The sequence below is a fragment of the Rosa rugosa genome, chromosome 1, assembly GCF_958449725.1.
Source record: "Rosa rugosa chromosome 1, drRosRugo1.1, whole genome shotgun sequence".
NCBI lineage: Eukaryota > Viridiplantae > Streptophyta > Magnoliopsida > Rosales > Rosaceae > Rosa > Rosa rugosa.
In genome coordinates this window covers 45,574,524-45,600,104 of record NC_084820.1, presented here as the reverse complement: position 1 = coordinate 45,600,104, position 25,581 = coordinate 45,574,524, and the positions used below count along the sequence as shown (strand labels likewise).

At 40.7% G+C, this 25,581-nt stretch overlaps 1 protein-coding gene and 1 pseudogene across 1 annotated transcript; both read right to left on the bottom strand.

The window, feature by feature from the left end:
* Positions 1-95: 95 nt before the first annotated feature.
* Positions 96-2,165, bottom strand: LOC133729027 (U-box domain-containing protein 35-like). Its single transcript, XM_062156503.1, has 5 exons — positions 2,037-2,165; positions 932-1,106; positions 713-834; positions 508-629; positions 96-399 (listed from the first exon to the last, which is right to left on the bottom strand). The coding sequence occupies exons 1-5, from the start codon at positions 2,163-2,165 to the stop codon at positions 168-170; spliced, it is 780 nt and encodes a 259-aa protein (XP_062012487.1). The 3' UTR covers positions 96-167.
* A 7,134-nt stretch (positions 2,166-9,299) lies between these two features.
* On the bottom strand, positions 9,300-13,961 carry LOC133725093 (U-box domain-containing protein 35-like; annotated as a pseudogene).
* Between the last annotated feature and the right edge of the window lie 11,620 nt (positions 13,962-25,581).

Below are 25,581 nucleotides of genomic sequence, written 5' to 3'. Positions count from 1 at the left end.
TCATCATTATTAGTAGTGCTATATAACTAGAATATTAGAACCTTTTAAAGAAATTAGTTGAGACTTACTCGAGTTTAGTGTCATTTGCCAGGCTACACTGCGGAGACTGTGTCCTTTCTGATGGTGCATTCATCAAAGAAACTTGAGTTAGTAATGACAAAAATTAACTATGTATACACATGATGTGAGAAATAACGAGGATGCTCAAAGTCAAGAAACAAACCGCTTTGGTGATGCTGCACATTTTGTTCACATGGAGATGGAAGCCCTTTTGGTTTTTGGGGAAGAGCACCAGTTGCAGATCGCACAGACGAGATCTTTTCTCTGCCAATGACATATACAGTGCAAAAGTCCGGTGCCCCCTTTAACACGGTGCTCGGTATGTCTCTAGTTTTGAATCTGTTGCGAAACAACATTGATGTAATGATCAGAACCAATGCATGTATGTGTAATTGTTCCACCTGCTAATTAAGGTTTATGCCTTGGCACATGGAATCAATTAATCACCTGAAAAGGCTGCTTTTAGATGGTACACCAAGTACCAAAACCTCGATTGAATTTGCAGCGACATAGTTGAAAAGTGCTTTTGGTATATCAGAATCTTCCAGTATGACTTCATTGCAGGTTATCTGGTACAAACATCAGCTCATAAGGAGAAGAAATTTTTAGGAGACACAAGATGATGTACAAATTCTGAAGAAGTATGACTCACTTTCTTTTTGATGCAAACACAATGCATTGGACGAAGCCAGTCTTTGGCTTGAGCATCAGGTTGGTTTTTGTAGATTTCTGCAACCTCCTCGGTCACTTCAGAGCTAGGAACCATGCGTCCTGCTGCACCATAATATGAGAAAAACATTGGAAATTAAGTATAAGATTATGATCGTGGATGGATACAAAAGAATTAGATGCAGAGTGAAGGCAGATGTACTTTGGTTGGGAACTGCAGGTTGCTTAACATGAAGCAATGTGAGAGTTTGGCCTGGCTTGACGAGATGATTAACAACCCATTGGAAAGCATATTGACTTCCTTTGTCCTTGTCTATTGCCACTGCTACTGCATCTCCTCTGTTTCTGGATGCTTGCCTTCTTAGTCCCATTAATTTCTGGGTATTCTAAACACTAAAACCCAACTACTGCTAATTAAGAATTCGATCACGCAGAAATTTACAATGAACACACTTTCAAAACCAATCACAACTTGAATCACCCTTTTGTTTTTGTTTTCTCTCTATCTCTCTCGCGATATTGTGGAGGCCTGGCCAGGTGATCAATCCAGCTTTTGACTAGGGAGAGTTTGTTAACACAAGAAAATAGTTGGTTACTTCTGTTAAGAGGAGAAGAGAGCAGGGAGAGTTTGTTAAATTACTTCTGTTATGAGGAGAAGAGAGTTGGTTGCTTCAGTTAAGACTCAGGTATCTTAATAGCCGTCTGTTTACATTTGCATGATCATGCGCTCTCAACAGAGCCTTTGATTTTACATTGTTAGAGAAAATATATCGACTGCCAGCATGTTCACATTGTTGAGCAGTTGTAACAGATTGGAATAATCATAAATGAACATTTTCTTATATTATGAAACTAGCAATAATTTCTTAAAAATTATTGTTAAACATCTAACATCTTGGCATCTTGCAGTTATTGATGAAACACTTACTATTTTGGGATTTACTACATTCAGGATATTCCCAAATTGGCTATGGGTTAAACTGTTTTTTTTTTTGAAAAGGGGTTTGGAACCCAGCCTAACTGGGAGGCTCAGCCCCACGCCCGTTATTATTATTAAGATTTAAATGATGATTGTACAGCGAGGGGGACGTAATACCTATACCTCGAGTACTAGTACAAGAATCCTCATAGAGAACATCCTGGATAATCACAGGTGTCTCATCTAACCAATACTCATCTAAATAATTAACACTAGCAAGGTGTGCCAATCTATGGGCAACACCATTTGCTTCACGATATATAGATTGTAAAGAATAATAGGGGATTGCTTGCAAATATGCTTTACAATCCTCCACAATACAACCTACCTCCGAAAGATCCTCCAAATCTCCCTTTAGGGCGTTCACCACAGCAGCACAATCAGTCTCAATGTCAACCTGATCATAGCCTTGGTGGATAACAAGTAGGAGGCCAGCTCTCATCGCTTCAATTTCCATCTGTAGAGCCGATCTAACAAAGGAAAAGGGCCGTGCAATTGCAGCTAAGCACACACCGAGGTCATCTCTAATAACGGCACCAATTCCTCCCTGCCCGGAAGCCTCATGATAAGCCCCATCTATATTCAGCTTGAGTCTCCCACTGGGTGGGAGCTGCCACTTTGTCCTCCGTTTGACTGTCTTCTTCTGTTTGACCGTATGCACAGCTTGGTAATCAGCAAGAAGCTTAGATGCCCAAATTGCCGCATAGTGGATTGGTGTATCACCCTTGTCATAGTGGATTGATATATTTTGATTCGATCGACATCGTCCGCCCTATGACAGGATTTGAACCTATAGCTAGCACGATCTCATGAAGTTTGAATATTTGACAAATGTTTAAGTAAAATAGATTCGAGAGAGAATGTAGAGAGAATTGTAAATCTATTATTGAGAATAGGAGCCCTATATATAGGGATTACAAAGTACTAGTTCTAATAATACAAGGAATACCAATCCGTGTAGGATTGGGAAATCTAGAACCTTCTCTCCTATTCCTATTCCTAGTTTGATAAGGCACACTAAGTCGATTTTCCTTCAACACTCCCCCTTGTGCCGCTTCAAACTTGGTGGTGACGCTTCATTCGTTGCCTCGTTAAAAACCTTGCCAGGTAACAAAAACCCCGTGGGACAAAAATAACCCTGGTCGAAGGACAAAAAGAGCACAACACGTCATTCACTCTTCGAGATCGAACATGTAGACATCATAACTCCCCCTGATGTCGATATCTCCCCCTGATTGCTACAATCGTGGGAGTTCGGATAACTTTCTCAATCCGATGCTCTTCACATGTTTCTCGAATGTGGATTTAGGTAACGACTTAGTGAATAAGTCTGCTACAGTATCCTCTGATCGGATTTGATTCACTTCAATCTTTAGAAGTGTTTGTTGTTGCTGATTATAAAAGAACTTAGGCGATATGTGCTTGGTGTTGTCGCCCTTGATGAAACCTAACTTCATTTGCTCAATACAAGCTGCATTATCCTCATAAATACATGTAGGTTCATCCGTGGTAGACTTCAAACCACAACTTCCTTGAATATGTCTTATTACAGACCTTAGCCATATACATTCTCATACGGCTTCATGTAGAGCAATAATCTCTGCATGATTTGAGGAAGTAGCAACAAGGGTCTGTTTTGTAGACCTCCAAGATATCGCAGTGCTTCCCATGGTAAAGACATAACCAGTTTGGGAGCGACCTTTGTGAGGGTCAGAGAGGTACCCTGCATCAGCAAATCCCATCAAAACATCACTGTCGTTTTGATGGAGGGGGATAGGGTGAGGCTGGCCACCCTTGGTGGTGGTGGCGGCGTTGGCGGAAACATGGCCGGCCACTTTGTCATGGTGGACGGTGGCTCCATGCCTAATGGGGTCCGATCCCATTCTTCCGTCATTCCTCTTCTCTGTGTAGGGATAAAATAGGCCCATATCAATCGTACCTTTTAGGTATCGAAAGGTTGTCTTTACACCAATCCAATGGCGGCGTGTTGGCGCAGAGCTATGTCGAGCTAACAAGTTCACTGCGAATGAGATATCCGGTCTTGTGCATTGAGCTAAGTACAATAATGCGCCTATTGCACTTAAATAGGGCACTTCGGCCTCTAATGGTTCTTCGTCCTCATCCCTTGGACGAAACGGATCTTTTCCGGGCTCAAGACTACGGCCGATCATGGGAGTACTCACAGGCTTTGCTTTATCTTCATTAAAGCGCCTTAGGATTTTCTGAGTATATGCAGACTGATGGATCAAAATCTCATCACTACGGTGCTCGAGTTCTAAACCGAGACAAAACCGTGTTTTCCCAAGATCTTTCATCTCAAATTCGGATTTCAATTATTTAGCAGTTTCCTTCAACTCATCTAGAGTTCCAATTAGGTTCATGTCATCGACATAAACTGCTACGATTGCAAATCCGGAACTTGTTCTTTTAATGAACACGCATGGGCATATTTCATTGTTAATATATCCCTTCCCAATCAAGTAGTCACTTAGACGGTTATACCACATCTGTCCGGATTGTTTTAATCCATATAGTGAGCGTTTTAATCTTATTGAAAACGCGCTCCGTGGTTTAGAGCCACTTGATTTGGGTAATTGAAGTCCATCTGGAACCTTCATATATATCTCTGAATCTAGATCCCCATAGAGATATGCTGTAACCACATCCATAAGCTGCATGTCAAGTTTTTCGGAAACTACCAAACTGACAAGGTAGCGGAACGTTATAACGTCCATTACGGGAGAATATGTCTCCTCGTAGTCGATTCCAGGGCGTTGTGAGAAACCTTGCGCCACAAGGCGGGCTTTATATCTTACCACCTCATTTTTCTCATTACGCTTTCTAACAAAGACCCATTTATGGCCAACAGGCTTTACACTTGGGGGTGTCTGCGTTACAGGCCCAAATACCTGTCTCTTTGTTAGTGAATCCAATTCAACCTGGATCGCATCTTTCCATTTAGGCCAATCTGCTCTTCGTTGACATTCTTCAACAGAGCGAGGTTCGATATCATCATATTCTATGATTCCTTTTGCAACATGATATGCAAACGCATCATCAATTGCCATAGAATTTCTATCCATCATCTCATGTACACTAGTGTAATTTATGGAGATCTCTCTATTCTCTGGAGTTGGTTCTGACATTGGAGCGTCCCCCAATGATGTCTCTCGGACATAACCATAATCCGGAATATTCTCATGAGATGGATTATTCACATCGATGATTAATGGATTATTTTGTGCCAAACTCGCTTTCTTTCTTGGGCGAGAATCCATCGAACCTATAGGCCTCCCGCGCTTCCTGGCAGGAGCCATGGGCCTAGCCACAACGTCACCATCACTGTGAGAGGGGACGTTGGTGCCATGCTCAATTGCCCTTGAGATGGCGTCATGTCCTCTGATTTTATGGACATCAATCCTTGCAGGCACGTTTGCAGCAGGTATGTGTGATCTCGTCACTTTTGCGATATCAGAAAACGCATCAGGCATCGATTCTGCTACGTTCTGAAGATCGAGAATTCTCCGCACTTCAATTTCGGACTGTGCGGTTCGGGGATCAAGATGAGACAGAGTGGGGACAGACCACGACAATTCCTGTCGTTCCTGTTGAACATTGATGTTCTTATCTCCCCCTAACGACGGGAAGACTGTCTCATCGAAGTGACAACCCGCAAATCTTGCGGTAAAGAGATCGCCTGTCAAGGGTTCTATGTAGCGGACAATAGTTGGAGAGTCATATCCAACATAAACGCCTAATCGTCGTTGAGGACCCATTTTGGTGCGCTGTGGCGGCGCAATTGGCACATAAACTGCACACCCAAATATGCGTAAGTGTGAGATATTAGGCTCATACCCAGTCACCATCTGGGACGCAAAAAAAAAGGTTGAGTGGCAGTAGGCCTCAAACGAATAAGCACAGCTGCATGCAATATTGCATAGCCCCAAGCAGAAATAGGGAGATTGGTGCGCATTACCAATGCCCTAGCGACCATTTATAGTCGTTTAATGGCGGCTTCTGCGAGACCATTTTGGGTGTGAACATGAGGAACTGGATGTTCAACTTCAATCCCAATGGACATGCAATAATCATCAAAAGTCTTTGATGTAAACTCCCCAGCATTGTCTAACCTTATAGACTTAATAGGATGATCAGGGTGGTGAGCCCTTAACTTAATAATCTGTGCTAGGAGTTTAGCAAATGCAGCGTTCCTAGTGGACAATAGCATGACATGTGACCAGCGTGTCGATGCATCAACCAACACCATAAAATATCGAAATGGTCCGCATGGTGGTTGAATAGGTCCACAAATATCACCTTGAATTCTTTGCAAGAATGGTATATTTTCTTTAGTGTCCTTTGCATAGGATGGTCTCGATCCTAATTTTGCTAAAGAGCAGGCTTTGCAGAACGAATGATGGGCTTTAGAGACAACCAATGAGGATTTTGGTTTAGCCATGAAGTCACAATGGACTTTAGAAGTAAAATTTGGAGACAAAGGAGCCTTGGTGGCGTCAATGCCACCCTGAGGCCGCAGGGGGATGGCGGCGCCGGCCAAGGATGGCCGGATTTGGGGGTGAACGGCGCCGTGAGGCGCAGGGGCTCCTTCGGTGTCCAAAAACCGAGTTTTACTTCTTTTCGTTCTGAAAAATGGATGTCCGTGTGAAGTCTTTAATATACGGATCATCATATCACGACCTGGATGTCCCAAACGGTCGTGCCAAAGCCGATATGTGTCAGAATCCCATAAATCATCTCTCATAACATGATTGGATTCAATTATTCGAATAGTTGTTGCATACAACCCACTAGATCGACACATAAGTTTCTCTAATACTCGTTTATGTCCGTAGTCATTAGAGGTGATGCAAAGGAACTCTTGTCCATTCTCACAATGCGTTTCCTCATGAAAACCATTGGCTCTTATATATTTGAAGTAATAAAGTTCGAAAAATATGTCTACGACATGAGATAAAATAAATCGATACTTTATTAATAATAGCCAATGATTACATCAAAGTTTCGTGACCATAATCTAATCCAAAGTAAAATCAAACATTAGACAAATTGTAGTCACTCAATTCGTTCGGTAATTCCAATTAAATATGACCAGGGAAGTAGAGAGAGATGTCGGTGGAGAAAAGCTCTCTTAAGTACCACTAATCTCAATTACTTTCCTAGACATCATACTTAATTGAGTACGCCTAGAGGAAAAGAGATAATCCAATAAGTCATTTTATTGATTAAGGCATAATTGCCATTACATAATTCTTGGAAATTAAAAGACTATTCTAAATAAAAATCTGCGGCATTCTATCTTCATCGCCAGATTTAAAGTCTTTTATAGCTCGATATCTTGATTACCATTGATTAGGTACTCCATAAAATACCATGAAGAGGATGCTCTCTTGATTGAGATGTATTGACACAATACATATGGTCCCTAGGACCAATGGCGTTGGAAATAGTGCTACCATGGCCAAAAGTGGCGCCATGGTGTCCAACCTTATACCCTCAACGTCATGACTCCTATGGTCATGTTAGGGTTTTCTCAATCAATTTGTTCTTTTGTGTTTTTCACAATCATGCATCAATAATATGATGCAGAGAGCCTCCGAACAATATTTCATAACTCTTTCAAAGTTTAGAGAAGCGGATATTATTCCATCATGCTTCTAAGTTCGGAAAATTGTGAATGTTACTAAACCGTTCACGAGGCGCAACCCAAAAGTTGTTAGTGTTATCCTCATTCATGTACTCAAACTGGAGGGCCATCTTCATGTGGCGCTTCATCAGGGTAAATGCCCTGGAATTATCTATCTCAGTTTGAGGGCCTTGAGTGGTTCTTTTAGAACAAGACTCCTGGATTGTAGGCAATAAATCAAGGGCAATTAGGTGGAGCTCAACACTATGAGCCCACATGAAAATTTCGTGCCCGTAGAATCCAATGGAGTAAATCGAGCTCGTTCAAGTCTTACATCCTGAAAAGGAAAGTAAGAACGTATTAGTTTCGGAGTCAATGCTTCCACGAAAACTAATATAAGATTTCTGAGCCTTAATGCTACCAAGAAATCGATTTCCAAGAATATTTGGATTAGACCGAAACAATGATGTTTAGATGGTCATAAATCGATGCTTACGGACGCTCTTAGTCTGAAGTCTTACGAACGCTCTTAGTTCGTTAATAGCGTGAATCCCCACGATTCCGCTTTCTCAAAGAATCGAACCCACGTTACAGAAAGGTGGGATGTAGAAGAAGGGAGGTTGCAAGTCCCCGAAGAAAAAGAAGGAGAAATTAAAATTCGGAAAGCAGGAACTTTAATTTAAAAACTTACTTGTTGAAATTCGGAACAGATTCTGTTCTGAACAGCTTGCACTTCAATTGGTGTACCAGTCTCAAAACAACTCCGATAAGGCTGAAATTAGGAGGTCAGATGGAAGAGACAGAGACGAACAACTTTGATGAAGAAAGGATTTTTATATGAGGTTCCGAACTAGACGTTTCGGGGCTTGCAAGAAGACAGACGTGCACAGGAAAGGTGAAGGATGCAGTTGGTGTGCGTTGGTGCTGCAGGGACAGCAGACGTGCAGCGGTGCTGCAGGGGCAGCAGGGATACTTGCGCAGGGGCGCGTAGGTGCTGCAGGGGCAGGCGCGCAGGTGAAGCTAGCGTGGGCTAGGAGCTGCGGTGATGAAGAAGATTTTTGGGTTTTTGGTTTTTGGTTTGTGGTTAAAGCTCGTGCTGATAACGTGTTTAAGTAAAATAGATTCGAGAGAGAATGTAGAGAGAATTGTAAATCTATTATTGAGAATAGGAGCCCTATATATAGGGATTACAAAGTACTAGTTCTAATAATACAAGGAATACCAATCCGTGTAGGATTGGGAAATCTAGAACCTTCTCTCCTATTCCTATTCCTAGTTTGATAAGGCACACTAAGTCGATTTTCCTTCAACAACAAAATCTTATTTGGAGAGCCAATTTTGTGGCTGATTCTTTAGCTAACTTGGGGCAAAAGCTTCCCTACATCGGTCACATTGTCAAATAAGTGGATGACAGTCTCCCCTTCGTTGGTAGTCTGTTACAAGTTTTGAACATTGGAGTTGAAGAGACTAAAGTCCATGGTTAGTGCCTTACTGGTTCTTTATGCAAATGGTGGTGTAGTCTCCCCGTTTTATTTTGTAGTTTGAGTTCTTTACCGATGTGGTGCATGTAGTGAGACCACATTATTATCAATATGTCATAGTGTTGTTCTAGTTGGATCAGCTGGGTGAGAGAGCAGTTAGGGACTTTGTGTTGTAGTTTGTTTTCTTGTTTTATTTGGTCATCAAAAAAAAAAAAAAATGTCACAGTGTTCTTACAAATTTTAGCCATCCATTTTAATTTCTCTATGTTTTCTTTTATGACAAATCCATGTCTGTTCAACGGAGCAAAATTTTTTGGCACCAAAATTATAAACTTGTATTTAGAAGAATATTTGTTCACACATATATCTATATGAAAAAGTGTTAGACACGAAAGGCCGTCCTTGTATAATTTATTTAAAACCCAAAAAAATAATGATTTTTGAATAAACTAATATCTAGTTTGCACCGATATTTGTGTGAATTGTGATAAACACTTATGAGTAATGAAATACAATTTACAACTCTAGTTTATTTTCTCTTCTAAACAAGTTTCCCTATTTTCCAAGCTACTTGGGCAAAAAAAAAAAAAAACACTTTTGTAACTACTCACAATGAAAAGTTTACCATCTTAAGTACTATTAGCAACTGCACTAAGTAAAATTCCTGGATCACTTACAATGAAAAGTTTACCATCTTAAGTACTATTAGCAACTGCACTAAGTAAAATTCCTGGATCACTTACAATGAAAAGTTTACCATCTTAAGTACTATGAGCAACTGCACTAAGTAAAATTCCTGGATCATCCACACTGATTATTCAGCTGACTGGTCATGTTGATTAGGATTGAGACTGTAACTTCTCCATTCTTTCAGGCTGAGGTGCTTCAACTAATTAAAGCTTACGAGTCTGAGAATAATCTTCCTTCAGTATAAGATGACGTGCTTGAACGGCTACTTGAGCTAGCTATCATATCCAGAATGCGGTAGATTGGGATCACTGATCACATCCTAAAGAGATAGGACCAAAACAACATATTTAAGAAAGTGAAGTGAAACCAAGAGTAGTGTGAAGATAGCATTCAGGAGTTATATGAAGGTGCTTATGAAATAACAGAAGCCTACATGATTCTTGTGGCATGTATTCATATATGTTTGATGTTCCTAGGATAATTTATCTATTGCAGTGCTAGGTTTATGTTATGCAACTTACTTGTCTTGTGGAAATCGGGTCTTGTCTTGATAAGAGTTCTTTACCACCACCCGGCATGACAGAATTCATGCTATCTTCGGCGAATGCTCTCAATCTGTTAAACTCAGGTAGCACAACCTTCCCAAGCTCCGGTCTGTCTTTTCGTTTCATTTGAGCACACTGTAAAGCTAGCTTGGCAAACTCTAAGGTTTCCTCAACTGGCCAGTCAGGAACAGCAGGGTCAAGCATCTTAGTGAAAGTCCCTTCCTCAATAGCTTTCTCAACATGATAGGTCAAACCCATTGGTGACTTGGCTGTGATTAGTTGTAAAAGCATAACCCCAAGTGAGTAGACATCAGATTTTCTTCCCAGAATACCAGTTTGCTGATACTCTGGATCAATATAACAGAATGTTCCGGCTGCTGATGTAATGTGATACTGAGTGATAGAATCAGCTACTGATGGAGGGACAAGTCTGGGCAAACCTACATCACTAATCTTGCTAACATAGTTATGGTCTAGCAAAATGTTAGCGGGTTTGAGGTCACGGTGTACTAGGGGCTCTGGCTTGGTTTGATGAAGAAACAAAAGCCCAGTGCAAATTTCAGCAGCGATTCTGAACCTTAGTTGCCAAGGAATAACTGGGGTGTTACCTCGCTTGAAGATACGATCTTCTAAGCTCCCATTAGCCATGTACTCATAAACCAGGCAACCATAATCTGGACAGGCTCCAAGAAGGAGAACCATGTTCGGATGTCGCATGCCACTCAATAGTTTAACCTGCATAAAGGTAGTATCAGATATATAGATCATGTAGATCTATAATAGTACATAATCAATGCAAAGTGATAGAAAGATTGAAGTACATCAATGCTCAAATTAAGAGATATCAATGATCATAGCATTTGTATTTGGAGTACTAACTACTAAGACATGAGTGGAACTTGATTGGTATGATTTTTAGGTGCACTCTGAATCACTATTAGCAAATGGATTCATGTCTTTGTCTGATGTAGGAATAACTTATACAAGTTGAACATCTTCTCTTTTTATCTTTAATTCTGTAAATACTGCCATATTTTTCTCTTTACTATCGCAAGAAATAAATCACTTGAATCAGTTGCCCTTTCTTCAAACAATATAATATTACCCCCACCTTATAACTATGTAGTATCTTCATTCAAAATCAGATTCAAGATAGGAACTTAGTGGTAGTACTTTCCACTGATTCTTTTAGTTATATGCTAAATATCTGAAGAGAGTTCTGGATATACGAGGATTGAAGTTTATGATTTTCTAAGAACAAACCTCTTGCTGGAACTGTGACTGTCCTTGAGCTGCATCTGGACGCAGAGCTTTTATTGCCACTGGTGTGTGGTCCAGTTCCCCTTTGTAAACTGGACCATAACCTCCTTCTCCAATCTTGCAAGATATAGAAAAATTATTTGTTGCTGATTCAATTTCCTCAATTGTGTATTTTCTATAACTGATATCACAGGCCCTTGCTTCTGATGCCTTCTTTCTCTCTTTGGCTTCTTTAAGGGCTTTCTGTTCTGCATTCCTCCTTTTTTGTGATTCCCATTCAGCAATCCTTTGAGCTGCTTCTGCTGCCTCAATGGCTGCCTTATGATTCGCTTTTTCTCTCTGTACAAGTGCCAATGCAACTTCCTCAGCTAGTTGTGCCTCTTCTAATCTCTTTTTTTCTTCCAATTTCCATCGGTTACGTTCCATGTCCTGGCATTGATACATAATGAGAAGGTATACTCGAATAGTTTTGCCATATGAACTGTTGCTAGTTCGCATTTGCTTGACAGAACTTGGAGGCATAAGATGTCCGTTTTGTGTGTGTCTGTGTCAAGTATACATTTAGTTATATTACACCTTACTAGATGATTGTCAAGCCTGTTTAAACATTTGGGTTGTATATATGGTGAAAATTTGTGGTAAGGAAAAACCATATGAATAGTGTTTGATCGAATAATGTCAAATAATTCATCTTTACATGCCTGTAGTTCAATTTGTCCAAAAGGTTGGAGAGATATCAAAACAGACAAAACTTGAAGAAATTCTATGCTTAAATAAGTTCTATATCAATGCCTTGTGTTCTGGAGAGAGAGCCTCCTTGCAGACGGTATTGTACATGTCCATTGTTTGCTTGAGCTCTAGCGTCAGCTTCCTCATCTCAGCTTCCATTTCTTCATCCTATTATTTCAAAGCAAATTAAGTACAAATATACTGCATGTGGCCTGTTGCTCTAATAAATGTGCGTCTATGCATCATATATAGCATAGAAAACCACACTATATTGGCACTCATTTGAGATATCATGACAGGGAATCACTGAATGTGGGAACATCTAAACTGGTTCCTGACTCAAAAAATTTCTGATATTTTAAGTACTTTAATATGCATTACTTACAAAAAAAAAAAAAAAAATGCTGGGTAATTGTCTTACCACATTCTGTGAGTGACAGGACTTTCGACTTTCAATTGAAGCTGAGGAAAATTCATTTTGTGCTGAGCTCATGTCAATAAACTTAGTTCCTGAGTAAGATGTCGACGTGGAGCTTCTGTTCTCCCACTCTGAGTTGGTTGAATATTGAGCGCTAATTCCTGATTCTAAACCATCATAGAAAGAAGGAAACATGTTATCCATGTTTGGCTTGCCACTACCGACGTATGATATATCAGTTTCTGGTGAGAGCTGATATGATTTGTTCATTGCCAAGTTTCCTCTTGTGAATGGTGACCTGCATTTTTATTAGGTTACTAGTCCAAAAAGTTTACAGGCACATTGAACTTTACATTTGCTCATAAATAGCTAGGTACATCACAGCCTACATATCTATATGTCCCAATGCATTAGAACTTACTTGATTTCAAAGTCATCTGGCTTGCTAGGGGGGTGGTAACGTGTGCTCTCTGATTCTGTATCAATCAGAGAAACTTAAGTGAGCACATAATGACAAAAATAATTTCCTGAGGTAGCAAATCAATATGGTAATACTTTCAATTATAGAGACAGACCTCTAGCTTGCCGGTAGCTCATCGTTCGTGTATCATTTGATTCAGAAACTTTGCAGGGTTGGTGCTGCATTTGATTACATGAGGGAGCAGCTTTTAGTCGTGGTGTACTGGTAGCTGTTCGGACATTTGAGAGCTTTTCTTTGCCAACTACATACACACTGCAAAAATCCGGTGCCCCTTTCAACACAATGCTTGGAACATCTGTGGTTCTGAATCTTCTGTCAAATAAAACTTTGAATAGTTAGAATGCATGTAATTGTTTCTTAAATAGATTAGAATGTGCAGAACCAAATGTCAAATTCAATATTCAAAGCTTGCATTTCGTTGGGAGAGCTATAGTAAAATTTATAACACTGATTGGAAATTAAATGTGTAAGACCCCTTATTGTTATGTTTAGTACTGTAGGTTGATCTTATACATTGCGATCATAGTAATTTTCCTTACGCTGATGAGTGGCATATATAGTTTATTTTGCATACAAACAGAAAGATCGATAAGAATAAGTAAAGAACCTACTTGAAAAGGCCGGATCTTGATGGTGAACCAAGTACCAAAATCTCAATTGAATTGGCCACAACGTATTTGATCAATGCTTTTGGGACATCTGTATCCTCAACTGTGACTTCATTGCATATTATCTGCCACAAAAAATCAAATATGAGGAGGAGAAATAAAGAACAAGAATTTGGTCCTGTGCTCGAAATGCCAATCTGGAAGTGTGAATGGCATGTGCCTACAAAAATTAAGAAGCATGACTCACATTCCTTTTTGAGCAATAAGCGCGGAATGGAAGAAACATCTCTTCGGATTGAGAGTCGTGTGTCACGTCACAGATCAAAACCGTCCCCACAGCTGCAGACAAAGCTGAGAAAATAAACATCAACATCATCACCATAGTGACCGTACAATGCATACATCAGATAAATTTAAAGAAACCAAAATTGACTTGCTTTGGTTGGGAGCAGGATTTGTTTTGCGTGTAACATGGAGCAATGTGAGAGCTTGGCCCCTGGTAAGAAATTGATCAACAACCCATTTGATAGCATATTGACTTCCTTTGTCCTTGTCTATTGCCAGGGCCACTGTCTTTTCTCTCCTTTCTGCTGTTGATTGCCCTCTAATTCCCATTCTCTCTTTCTCTCTATAATTTTATGAACTAATGTATATTTTAATGTCTGAGAACTTAGAACCCAAAAACCCAAAATGAAATGAGAACCTAAAAATGCATGATACCCTCTTATACTATCCTTGGAAAACCAACTATTTTTAGCCGTATTTTGGCTTTGTTTGACCCTAACAACAACTGATTGCAAAATTACTCATTAGAGCTGTTGACTAGTGTTTCTAGAAGCCAAGAGTTCGTTATTCTTCATCAAAAAGAAAAAAAGGTTCGTTATTATGTTGATATGAGAGATATGTCAATTTACCAACCTCCCAAACTTTCTATGTCTCTATTTTAAATATCCTGATTCTGGGGCAAGTCTGTTGAGCACAAAGTCTTCATATTATTTGCCCAAAACAAAACGGGTCTTCTTCATCATGGAACAGGCATCAAAGTGTTTGAGGACAAGTATGAAATGATAAACAGAGAGAGAGAGTAAAATTTCAGAGAGAATAGAGATTCAAGTGTGTTTATTCATCTCATACAAAGAGGTATTTATAGGAATACATTGCAAGTGTGAAAGCTCAAAGAGTAACTCAATTTGATAACAACTACATTTACAGCTGCAGCTCCACATGGTGGCTGTGATGATGATAATTGCCATGCTTGTTGCCCTTTGGCATAAAGCTTGTCACACAAGTCACAATACCTACATTATACACTCAAGTACCTATTGTATACATGATATAGACATTTATACTATGACTCATGTTTGTACATGTGAATCATATATACTACAACACTCCCCCTTGGATATTTCATGTCAATAGTATTGTCTAGGTCGTGCGCTTCGAAATTGCCTCGTTAAAAACCTTGCCAAGTAATAAAACCCTGTGGGAAAAAACAACCTTGGTCGAAGGAGAAAAAGAGCACAACGCGCGTTGAGTGTGGAGTATGTATCTGGATACTCCCCCTGATTTAGACTCCCCCTGGAGATCGTGAGAGTTCGGATAACCTTCTCAATCCGATACTCTTCACATGTTTCTCGAAAGGGGATTTTGGTAACGACTTAGTAAATAAGTCCGCTACATTTTCCTCTGATCGGATTTGATTTACTTCAATTTTTAGAAGTGTTTGTTGTTGCTGATTGTAGAAGAATTTTGGCGATATATGCTTGGTATTGTCCCCCTTGATGAAACCTAATTTCATTTGCTCAATACAAGCTGCATTATCTTCGTAAATGCATGTAGGTTCTTCTGTGGTAGACTTCAAACCACAGGTTCCTCGAATGTGTCTATTTACAGACCTTAGCCATATGCATTCACGCACAGCTTCATGTAGAGCAATAATCTCTGCATGATTTGAGGAAGTAGCAACAAGGGTCTGTTTTGTGGATCTCCAAGATATCGCGGTGCTTCCCATGGTAAAGACATAACCTGTTTGGGAGCGACCTTTGTGAGGGTCAGAGAGATACCCTGCATCAGCAAAACCCATCAAGACATCATTATCATTTTGATGGAGGGGAGGAGGAGAACGTCGGCCACCATAGATGGTGCCGCCGGCGTTTATATTACAGAAGGTGGCCTTTTGCCTTGTGGGATCTAATCCCATACTTCCGTCCTTTCTTTTCTCCCTGTAGGGATAAAACAAGCCCATATCAATCGTACCTTTTAAGTATCGAAATATTGTCTTTATACCAATCCAATGGCGGCGTGTTGGCGAGGAACTATGTCGAGCCAACAAGTTCACTGCGAATGAGATATCCGGTCTTGTGCATTGAGCTAAGTACAATAATGCACCTATTGCACTTAGATATGGCACTTCAGCCTCTAATAAGCTTTCGTCCTCATCCTTTGGACGAAATGGATCTTTTCTGGGCTCATGACTACGGCTGATCATGGGAGTACTCACAGGCTTTGCTTTATCTTCATTAAAGCGCCTTAGTAATTTTTGAGTATATACTGACTGATGGATCATAATCCCATCACTACGGTGCTCGAGTTCTATTCCGAGACAAAACAGTGTTTTCCCAAGATCTTTCATCTCAAATTCGGATTTCAAATATTTAGCAGTTTCTTTTAACTCATTTAGAGTTCCAATTAGATTCATGTCATCGACATATACTGCTATAATTGCAAATCCGGAACTTGTCCTTTTAATGAACACGCATGGGCATATTTCATTGTTAATATATCCCTTCCTAATCAAGTAGTCACTTAGACGGTTATACCACATCCGTCCGGATTGTTTCAATCCATATAGTGAGCGTCTCAATCTTATTGAAAACGCGCTCCGTGGTTTAGAGCCATTTGATTTGGGTAATTGAAGTCCATCTGGAACCTTCATATATATCTCTGAATCTAGATCCCCATAGAGATATGCTGTAACCACATCCATAAGCTGCATGTCAAGTTTTTCGGAAACTACCAAACTGACAAGGTAGCGGAACGTTATAACGTCCATTACGGGAGAATATGTCTCCTCGTAGTCGATTCCAGGGCGTTGTGAGAAACCTTGTGCCACAAGGCGGGCTTTGTATCTAACAACCTCATTTTTCTCATTACGCTTTCTAACAAAGACCCATTTATGGCCAACAGGTTTTATATTTGGTGGTGTCAGCGTTATAGACCCAAATACCTGTCTCTTTGTTAGTGAATCCAATTCAGTTTGGATCGCATCTTTCCATTTAGACCAATCTGCTCTTCGTTGACATTCTTCAACGGAGCGAGGTTCGATATCATCGTATTCTATTATTCCTTTTGCAATATGATATGCAAAAGCATCATTAATAGTCATAGAATTTCTATCCATCACCACATGTATACTAGTGTAATTCATGGAGATCTCTCTATTCTCTGGAATTGGTTCTGTTATTGGAGCGTCCTCCAATGATGTCTCTTTGACATAACCATAATCCGGAATATTTTCATGAGATGGATTAATTGTATCGATGATTAATGGATTATTTTGTGCCAAACTCGCTTTCTTTCTTGGGCGAGAATCCATCGAACCTATGGACCTCCCGCGCTTTCTGGCGGGAGCCGTGGGTCTAGCCACTACGTCACCCATATAGGGGACGTTGGCGCCATTCTCATGTACTCTTGAGATGGCATCATGTCCTCTAGTGTTAGGGACATCAATCCTTACAGGCACATTTGCAGCAGGTATATGTGATCTTGTCACTTTAGCGATATCAGAAAACGCATCAGGCATTGATTCTGCTACGTTCTGAAGATCGAGAATTCTTCGCACTTCTATTTCAGATTGTGCTGTTCGGGGATCAAGATGAGACAGAGTGGGGACAAACCACGACAATTCCTGTCTTTTCTGTTGAACATTACTGTTCATGTCTCCCCCTAATGATGGGAAGACTGTCTCATCAAAGTGACAATCCGCAAATCTAGCGGTAAATAGATCACCTGTCAAGGGTTCTATATAGCGGATAATGGTGGGAGAGTCATATCCAGTATAAAGACCTAATCGTCTTTGAGGACCCATTTTGGTGCGCTGTGGCGGCGCAATTGGCACATAGACTGCACACCCGAATATTCGTAAGTGTGAGACATCGGGCTCATACCCAGTGACCATCTGGGAAGCAGAAAATGGTTGGGTGGCAGTGGGCCTCAGACGAATAAGCACAGCTGCGTGCAATATTGCATATCCCCAAGCAGAAATAGGGAGATTGGTGCGCATAACCAATGCTCGAGCAACCATTTGAAGTCTTTTAATGGCAGCTTCTGCGAGACCATTTTGGGTGTGTACATGAGGTACAGGGTGTTCAACCTTGATCCCAATGGACATGCAATAATCATCAAAAGTTTTTGATGTAAACTCTCCAGCATTGTCAAGACGAATTGACTTAATAGGATGATCAGAGTGGTGAGCCGTTAATTTAATGATCTGTGCTAGGAGTTTAGCAAATGCAGCATTTCTCGTGGATAATAGCATGACATGTGACCAGCGTGTCGATGCATCAACCAACACCATAAAATATCTAAATGGTCCGCAAGTTGGTTGAATAGGTCCACAAATATCACCTTGTATTCTTTGCAAGAATGGTATATTTTCTTTAGAGTCCTTTGCATAGGATGGTCTTGATCCTACCTTTGCTAAAGAGCAAGCCTTGCAAAACGAATGATATGAAGTAGTTCTTTCGACCAATCTTTGGTTCGTACTTCTTTTCGTTTTGAAGAATGGATGTCCGTGTGAAATTTTTAATATACGGAGCATCATATCACGACCTGGGTGACCCAAGCGGTCGTGCCAAAGTCTATATGTGTCAGAATCCCATAAATTTTCATTCATGACATGGTTGGATTCAATTACTCTGATAGTGGTTGCATATAATCCACTAGAGCGACACATCAGTTTCTCTAATACTCGTGTATTTCCGTAGTTATTAGAGGTAATGCAAAGGAACTCTTGTCCATTCTCACAATGTGTTTCCACATGAAGGTCATTGGCTCTTATATCTTTAAAACTCAATAGGGTTCTTCCAGCCCTAGGAGCGTATAGAGCTTCGATGATATTAATATTCGTGCCATTTGGCAACAAAAATTGAGCTGGTCCTCGACCATGAATCAATTGTGATGATCCTGCCATCGTAGTTATTGAAGATCGACTAGGCGTCATCCATAAAAATAATTGCCTGTGTCGTAATATAGTATGTGTGGTGCCACTATCAAGAAGGAATTCCATTTCTCCGGAAAACATACTGAAAAAGAATAAAGTTCGGAATATTAACACATGTCCATGACATTGAATGCGATACTTTATTGATAAGGAAAATAACCAATGATTACATCAAGGTTTCCAAAGTCTATTCCAAAATACAATCAAACTTTATACAAATTGTAATTGCTCATTCCGTTTGGTAATTCCAATGAAATATGACCAGGGAAGTAGAGAGATGTTGGTGGAGCGAGGCTCGTTTAAGTACCTTGATCTCAATTACTTTCCTAGACATCATACTTCATTGGGTACGCCACATGAGAAAAAGTCAATACAATTGTTATTGATTAAGGCACATTTTCCCTTGGAAAATAGAAAGGACTATTCTAATCAAAGTTTGCTGCATCCTCGTGCACTTGTTTAGCTTTGAAGTCCTCTATGGTGAGATTGACATCTTCACTATCTTCATTTTCGGCAAGGTTGGATTCTTGCTCCCTGAATTGCCTATACGTACTCTTTGTAGCTAGCAGCTAGTTGAGTACTTGCACGGCAATGTTTGAGCCAATGCTCGATTGATCCGCACCTATGACACACGTCATTATGGTTGCCTCCTTTCATTGGAGGTGCAGTTTGTCCATTTTGTGGATATTCCCTAGGAGGGTTACTGCTGCTACCACGTCTTATGATGCTACCTCCACGGCCTATATTGTTATTGTTTGGACCCAAAATAAACATTTTGGCCTGACAAGGCGTGTCTTGGAGAAATTGAGGCGTGTCTTGGAGAAATTGAGCCAATGTCAGTGGCTCAAGCTATATATTGTCGACAAGCTCGAAATATATATTTAGAGGCTAAATAAAGCCTACTATGGAAGCATGGAAACATGAAAAGTCAACTTTAGCACATTTTCCTACTTCGGCTAGGAGAAACCGAGCTAAACAAGGAAGGAGGGGCGGCAGACTGACCAAATGAACTTGAAATGAGCTGAAACTCTGCAGATCCATTCTAGACAGACCAAGGATAATTTCTTATGAAGAGTGCCAGAGATGTTTTTGAGTGGAAGGCCTTCAAACAATCAGTCCAATCTTTTGCAGAAGCAAAACTGGAAAACTGGACCTGTAAGAGGTCCAGCAGCGTTTTCGGCCCAACCACTATACCAAAAATTCTGAAATTTTTCCAGGGTGATCTACACTCATAATGGAACATGTTTTATGAAGATGTCATAGTCAAAATCGGAATGCTTGTTGGAGAAATAATTGAAGGAATAAAGGGGCAGAAACTGACCTAAAACCAGCTCAATATTCACATGTTCATGTTTCATACCCACATGAAGAAAGCTAGATGTTTTTCTTCTTTTCCTTGGATATATTTTTCAAGACAATCTCTTTAATAGATCATCATCACTTCCATGTTTTTGCACCTTCATGCCTTGCTTTCATTTCATCATTTCTCTATCTTTTCCATATTTTACAAATCACTTTCATATTCCACTTTCATTATTTTTCTTCCACTCATCATTTCACTCTTCTTTTTCTTCCCTATATAAACACCTTCTCTTCTCATTCTAAAACACCCATTCACATACAACAACAACATCTCTAAGATGATCTAAGTTCTCTCTAGAGCAAACCTCTCTAAGAGCAACTCCTCTCCTTCTCTTTCTCTTAGCGGTGATCACACTCCTAGTCCTAGTCTTCTCAGAAGCCGACTTTCAGTGCCACCAAACCCTCTGTCAACGTGCTTCGGTCCTAGTCTCCTCGGGAGCCGACGGTAGTGCCGCGACCACAACGGTTACAGAACTAGCCAAGCAAGGGTAACGCCCTAGCAACCCAGCCAAGCTAAAGTCACGCTTTAGCAAGTTCTCCTCACTTCCCGGTGGTTCTCGCTCTGCTCGATCTACAACATCGAGTATCGATTTGGTGATTTTCAAGAAGCTCAGCAAAAGTCCTCGCCACGAGGCACAAAGAATCCCACGACGAGGTTGGTGCTCTCCTCGTCCACAATCGCTCAACAGAAGTCAGGTCAAGGGACACCCCCAACGACCGCACCCGAACGGTGCTGGCACGCCCGCGCAGAAAAGAGACTGTTGACCAGCTGCAACAAAATCAAAACCAAACATTTTGGCACGCCCAGTGGGACAAGGTTAGATTTTTTTTTTTCTCTTGAAGACATTCAACCACCGGGCTTCAAAACAAACATTTTGGCACACCCGGTGGGACAAGGTTAGAATTTTTTTTCTTTTCTTGAAGACATTCAACCACCGGGCTTCAAAACAAACATTTTGGCACGCCCAGTGGGATAAGGTTAGAATTTTTTTTTCTTGAAGACATTCAACCACCGGGCTTCAAAACAAACATTTTGGCACGCCCAGTGGGACTACACTAGAGTCTTTTTGCATTTGTTAGCCATCATTGGGATGCCAGAGGAAAATCTTTACCAAAAGAAATTCCTAAAGTAAATAGATGGTCAATGTTGCCACCACTGGCGATACTGCCATTAATGATGAGTTTATGCCTATTCCCATCCCAGAGGGGGCAAGCATTGAGGAACAGCTGGCGATCATCATAGCCAACGTCGAGAGGCATAAAGAAAAGCGAGCCAGGGACATGGCCAGTTTGATCGCAAAAACAAAGCAGATGTTTCGTGATTGGGACCTAGAAATTGAGCAGAACGCTCGAGAAGAGGTCATTTATGAGGCTGATTTGCCTATAGGTGGCAATCAACCTAATGGCCTCACTGGTGAGTCACAGCCTTACACAGAGGCTGTGCATGGAAAATGTCATCAACAAGATTGTTCTTCTGACAATACAATTGTCGCTGAACAAATATCTGATTTCTCCACTGATCAAGCCAAATACGTGGCTACTGATCAGATGCATGGGGGGCAAGATGGAGCCCATGTTCATTCTGTTGATCACCAAAAGGAATTTCTTAAAAATTCTAATAGCCAAGCGGTGATTAAATATGATCTAGGCGACCTAATTGTTGTTTTTGAGGCTCTTGATCATGAGAATTCAAACCAACAAGTGGTCGTCTATAATGGCCAATCTGTGGCTAATTCTATGCCAACAAAGATACTTGGGGGGGCAAGATTACTCCTCCTACGAGCCAAATTGCTTCCAATTCTTCGACGAGAAGTATCTTTGTTCTTTTCCTACAAGCCCTCACAGGAGGGATTTTTACCCTACAAATTTTGATACATCAGAGCTTGGAATGAAGCATAGATGGCCTCCCCCGTGGCCTTCTGGAGGTTAGCCAAATATAGTGCTGCTAACTTCTTTCTTTGTTTTTAAATTTCCTGTCAATTTTCAGTTTTCATTTTTATTTTCGTCATTTGTGAATCATAACGGAATATGTGAAGTCTCTTTTGTTAATATTGGCCTAAACTCCTTATTGGTGCCTAGTTCAGGTCCCTTAAGGTTAAGGGCGGCTTTTATTAACACTTGTTGAACTGTCTTCACACTTATGACCTTTCTCATCTTAGTAAGTATAGCCTATGTGAAATGGTGTCTAGAAAGGGGACAACGTTCATGACAGGTTCTTGAATCCAGAAGTGCGTGCAAATGGGCCTAAACCACTATGTGGGAGTAGCTCATGCCAAAATGGATTCTGCCTCTCTTGTTCGCCCTCCCCCACCTGGCCATTTCAGTAAGGTTGCCCAAAGGATTTGAAAGAAAATTTGTGTCTAGACGACTATACTTGGGCCGCATGTCTAAACCTTGATTCACAATGTCTTATTAAAATTAAAAAAAAAAAAAATACAAAAATACAAAAATACAAAAAGAGTTTCAAATTTGTGCGTCGCGGAGGATGCAAAAAATTGTGTTCTTGCCTAAAAGTGGCTGGAACTTGCTAATATACTTAAGAGGCCATTGGTATTGGTCTGGGCACATATACAAGAGGCATTTAATATGCCTAGTATGGTATTAGCAGTGGAGGAGGTCAAATCAATATTTTTGCCAATAATTGTGGCGAAAGCTGGGTTGCGAATTGTTGGCAGCGAAGTGGTTTTAATTACATGGCCTCGCAAAGGATGGTTCGCGAAGGAAGACTGGTGATTAATATATGTATGCTCACTATGTATAATTAAGAGGGAGAGAGGCTACTGTTCAAGTAATTTTAGTCAAGCCAATACAAGTGGCTTTGGAGCAACGACATTATAAGAGGAGTGCTGATTCAAGACCTCTTCAGTCAAGACGAAGACCTTTGACTTCGAGGTCTGGGGGGCAATGTTTGGACCCAAAATAAACATTTTGGCCTGACAAGGCGTGTCTTGGAGAAATTGAGGCGTGTCTTGGAGAAATTGAGCCAATGTCAGTGGCTCAAGCTATATATTGTCGACAAGCTCGAAATATATATTTAGAGGCTAAATAAAGCCTACTATGGAAGCATGGAAACATGAAAAGTCAACTTTAGCACATTTTCCTACTTCGGCTAGGAGAAACCGAGCTAAACAAGGAAGGAGGGGCGGAAGACTGACCAAATGAACTTGAAATGAGCTGAAACTCTGCAGATCCATTCTAGATAGCCCAAGGATAATTTCTTATGAAGAGTGCCAGAGATGTTTTTGAGTGGAAGGCCTTCAAACAATCAGTCCAATCTTTTGCAAAAGCAAAACTGGAAAACTGGATCTGTAAGAGGTCCAGCAGCGTTTTCGGCCCAACCACTATACCAAAAATTCTGAAATTTTTCCAGGGTGATCTACACTCATAATGGAACATTTTTTATGAAGAGGTCATAGGCAAAATCGGAATGCTTGTTGGAGAAATAATTGAAGGAATAAAGGGGCAGAAACTGACCTAAAACCAGCTCAATATTCACATGTTCATGTTTCATACCCACATGAAGAAAGCTTGATGCTTTTCTTCTTTTCCTTGGATATATTTTTCAAGACAATCTCTTTAATAGATCATCATCACTTCCATGTTTTTGCACCTTCATGCCTTGCTTTCATTTCATCATTTCTCTATCTTTTCCATATTTTACAAATCACTTTCATATTCCACTTTCATTATTTTTCTTCCACTCATCATTTCACTCTTCTTTTTCTTCCCTATATAAACACCTTCTCTTCTCATTCTAAAACACCCATTCACATACAACAACAACATCTCTAAGATGATCTAAGTTCTCTCTAGAGCAAACCTCTCTAAGAGCAACTCCTCTCCTTCTCTTTCTCTTAGCGGTGATCACACTCCTAGTCCTAGTCTTCTCAGAAGCCGACTTTCAGTGCCATCAAACCCTCTGTCAACGTGCTTCGGTCCTAGTCTCCTCGGGAGCCGACGGTAGTGCCGCGACCACAACGGTTACAGAACCAGCCAAGCAAGGGTAACGCCCTAGCAACCCAGCCAAGCTAAAGTCACGCTTTAGCAAGTTCTCCTCACTTCCCGGTGGTTCTCGCTCTGCTCGATCTACAACATCGAGTATCGATTTGGTGATTTTCAAGAAGCTCAGCAAAAGTCCTCGCCACGAGGCACAAAGAATCCCACGACGAGGTTGGTGCTCTCCTCGTCCACAATCGCTCAACAGAAGTCAGGTCAAGGGACACCCCCGACGACCGCACCCGAACGGTGCTGGCACGCCCGCGCAGAAAAGAGACTGTTGACCAGCTGCAGCAAAATTGGAGCCAAACAGTTATTATATTCACCTCTCCCACGTGTGGAGTTGCCACCACGTGTGAAGTTGCCACGTGTGGAGTTACCACCACGTGTGAAGTTGCCACCACGAGTGTCCGCTTTAAAGTTGCGGTTTCTCTCTTTATTGGGGTGGTTATATGGGCCCGTACGCCTTTCTTGTCCCTTGTTTTTAGGGTATTGCTGCTTGCGCCCTTTTTTGGGTGCATTATAATTTGCCTCACGGACGCTCTTGGTTCCAATGGGCCTCGAATGATAATTCTTTACAAGGATGTTGTCGTGCTTTTCAGCTACCGACAAAATATTAATAAGCTCATTAAACCTTGTAATTCGTCCAGCATTGACTTCTGTGCGATATTGCTTTGATATCACAATTGCTGAGACGGGAATGGTGGAGAGAGTCTTCTCAATTAGCTCCTCTTCTGTGTGAGGCTTTGCACAGAACCTCAACATGGCTTTGAGGCGAAGAGCTTCCGAGTTATATTCTGCAACAGACTTAAAGTCGGAGAAGCGTATATTATTCCACTGAACCTTCAAGTCAGGGAGGAGGCTATCTTGGATATTACCAAAACGTTCTTCTAGCGCTACCCATAGGTCTCGAGCATCTCTGATTGACATATACTCTAGTCTGAGTGTTTTATCCATATGGCGCCGCATCAAGATAATAGCTTGTGCATGCTTTGTAGGTGTTCGTTGGAACACAAGGCCTGGATTAGGAGCTTGAATTATGGGCAATATTCCTCTTGAAGTGAGGTGGTTCTCAACGTCGGTTACCCAACTATGGTATTCCGAACCCGTTGAGTCAAGCATTTGAAAGTCGAGTCTAGGTTCATTCGACATCCTGAAGATAATAAGAGAAGATATATTAGTTTCGGAGTTTAAACTTCCACGAAAGCTAAAATCAATAATCTTTAGACCAAAACAATGATGTTTTGCGGACGCTCTTAGTCCGAATATTATGAACACTCTTAGTTCATAATTACGAACGCTCTTAGTTCGTTTAGCGTGAATTTCTTGGAATTCCGCTTTTAATTGTAAGTTCCCGAGAAAAATAAAGAGAAGAAGAATGGAGTAAAAACTCAAAAACGGGAACTTTTAGTAAATAATACCTTGGAATAATATTGCC

Bases quoted from the DNA above. Each gene is read 5' to 3' on its own strand.
- LOC133729027 (XM_062156503.1), bottom strand. From the start codon at position 2,165: ATGGAAATTGAAGCGATGAGAGCTGGCCTCCTACTTGTTATCCACCAA. The intron at 1,107-2,036 runs GTAGGTTGTATT...TAGAATACCCAG, and splicing joins ATTTGGAGGATCTTTCGGAG to AAATTAATGGGACTAAGAAG. The intron at 630-712 runs GTGAGTCATACT...TGTTTGTACCAG, and splicing joins GTGTTTGCATCAAAAAGAAA to ATAACCTGCAATGAAGTCAT.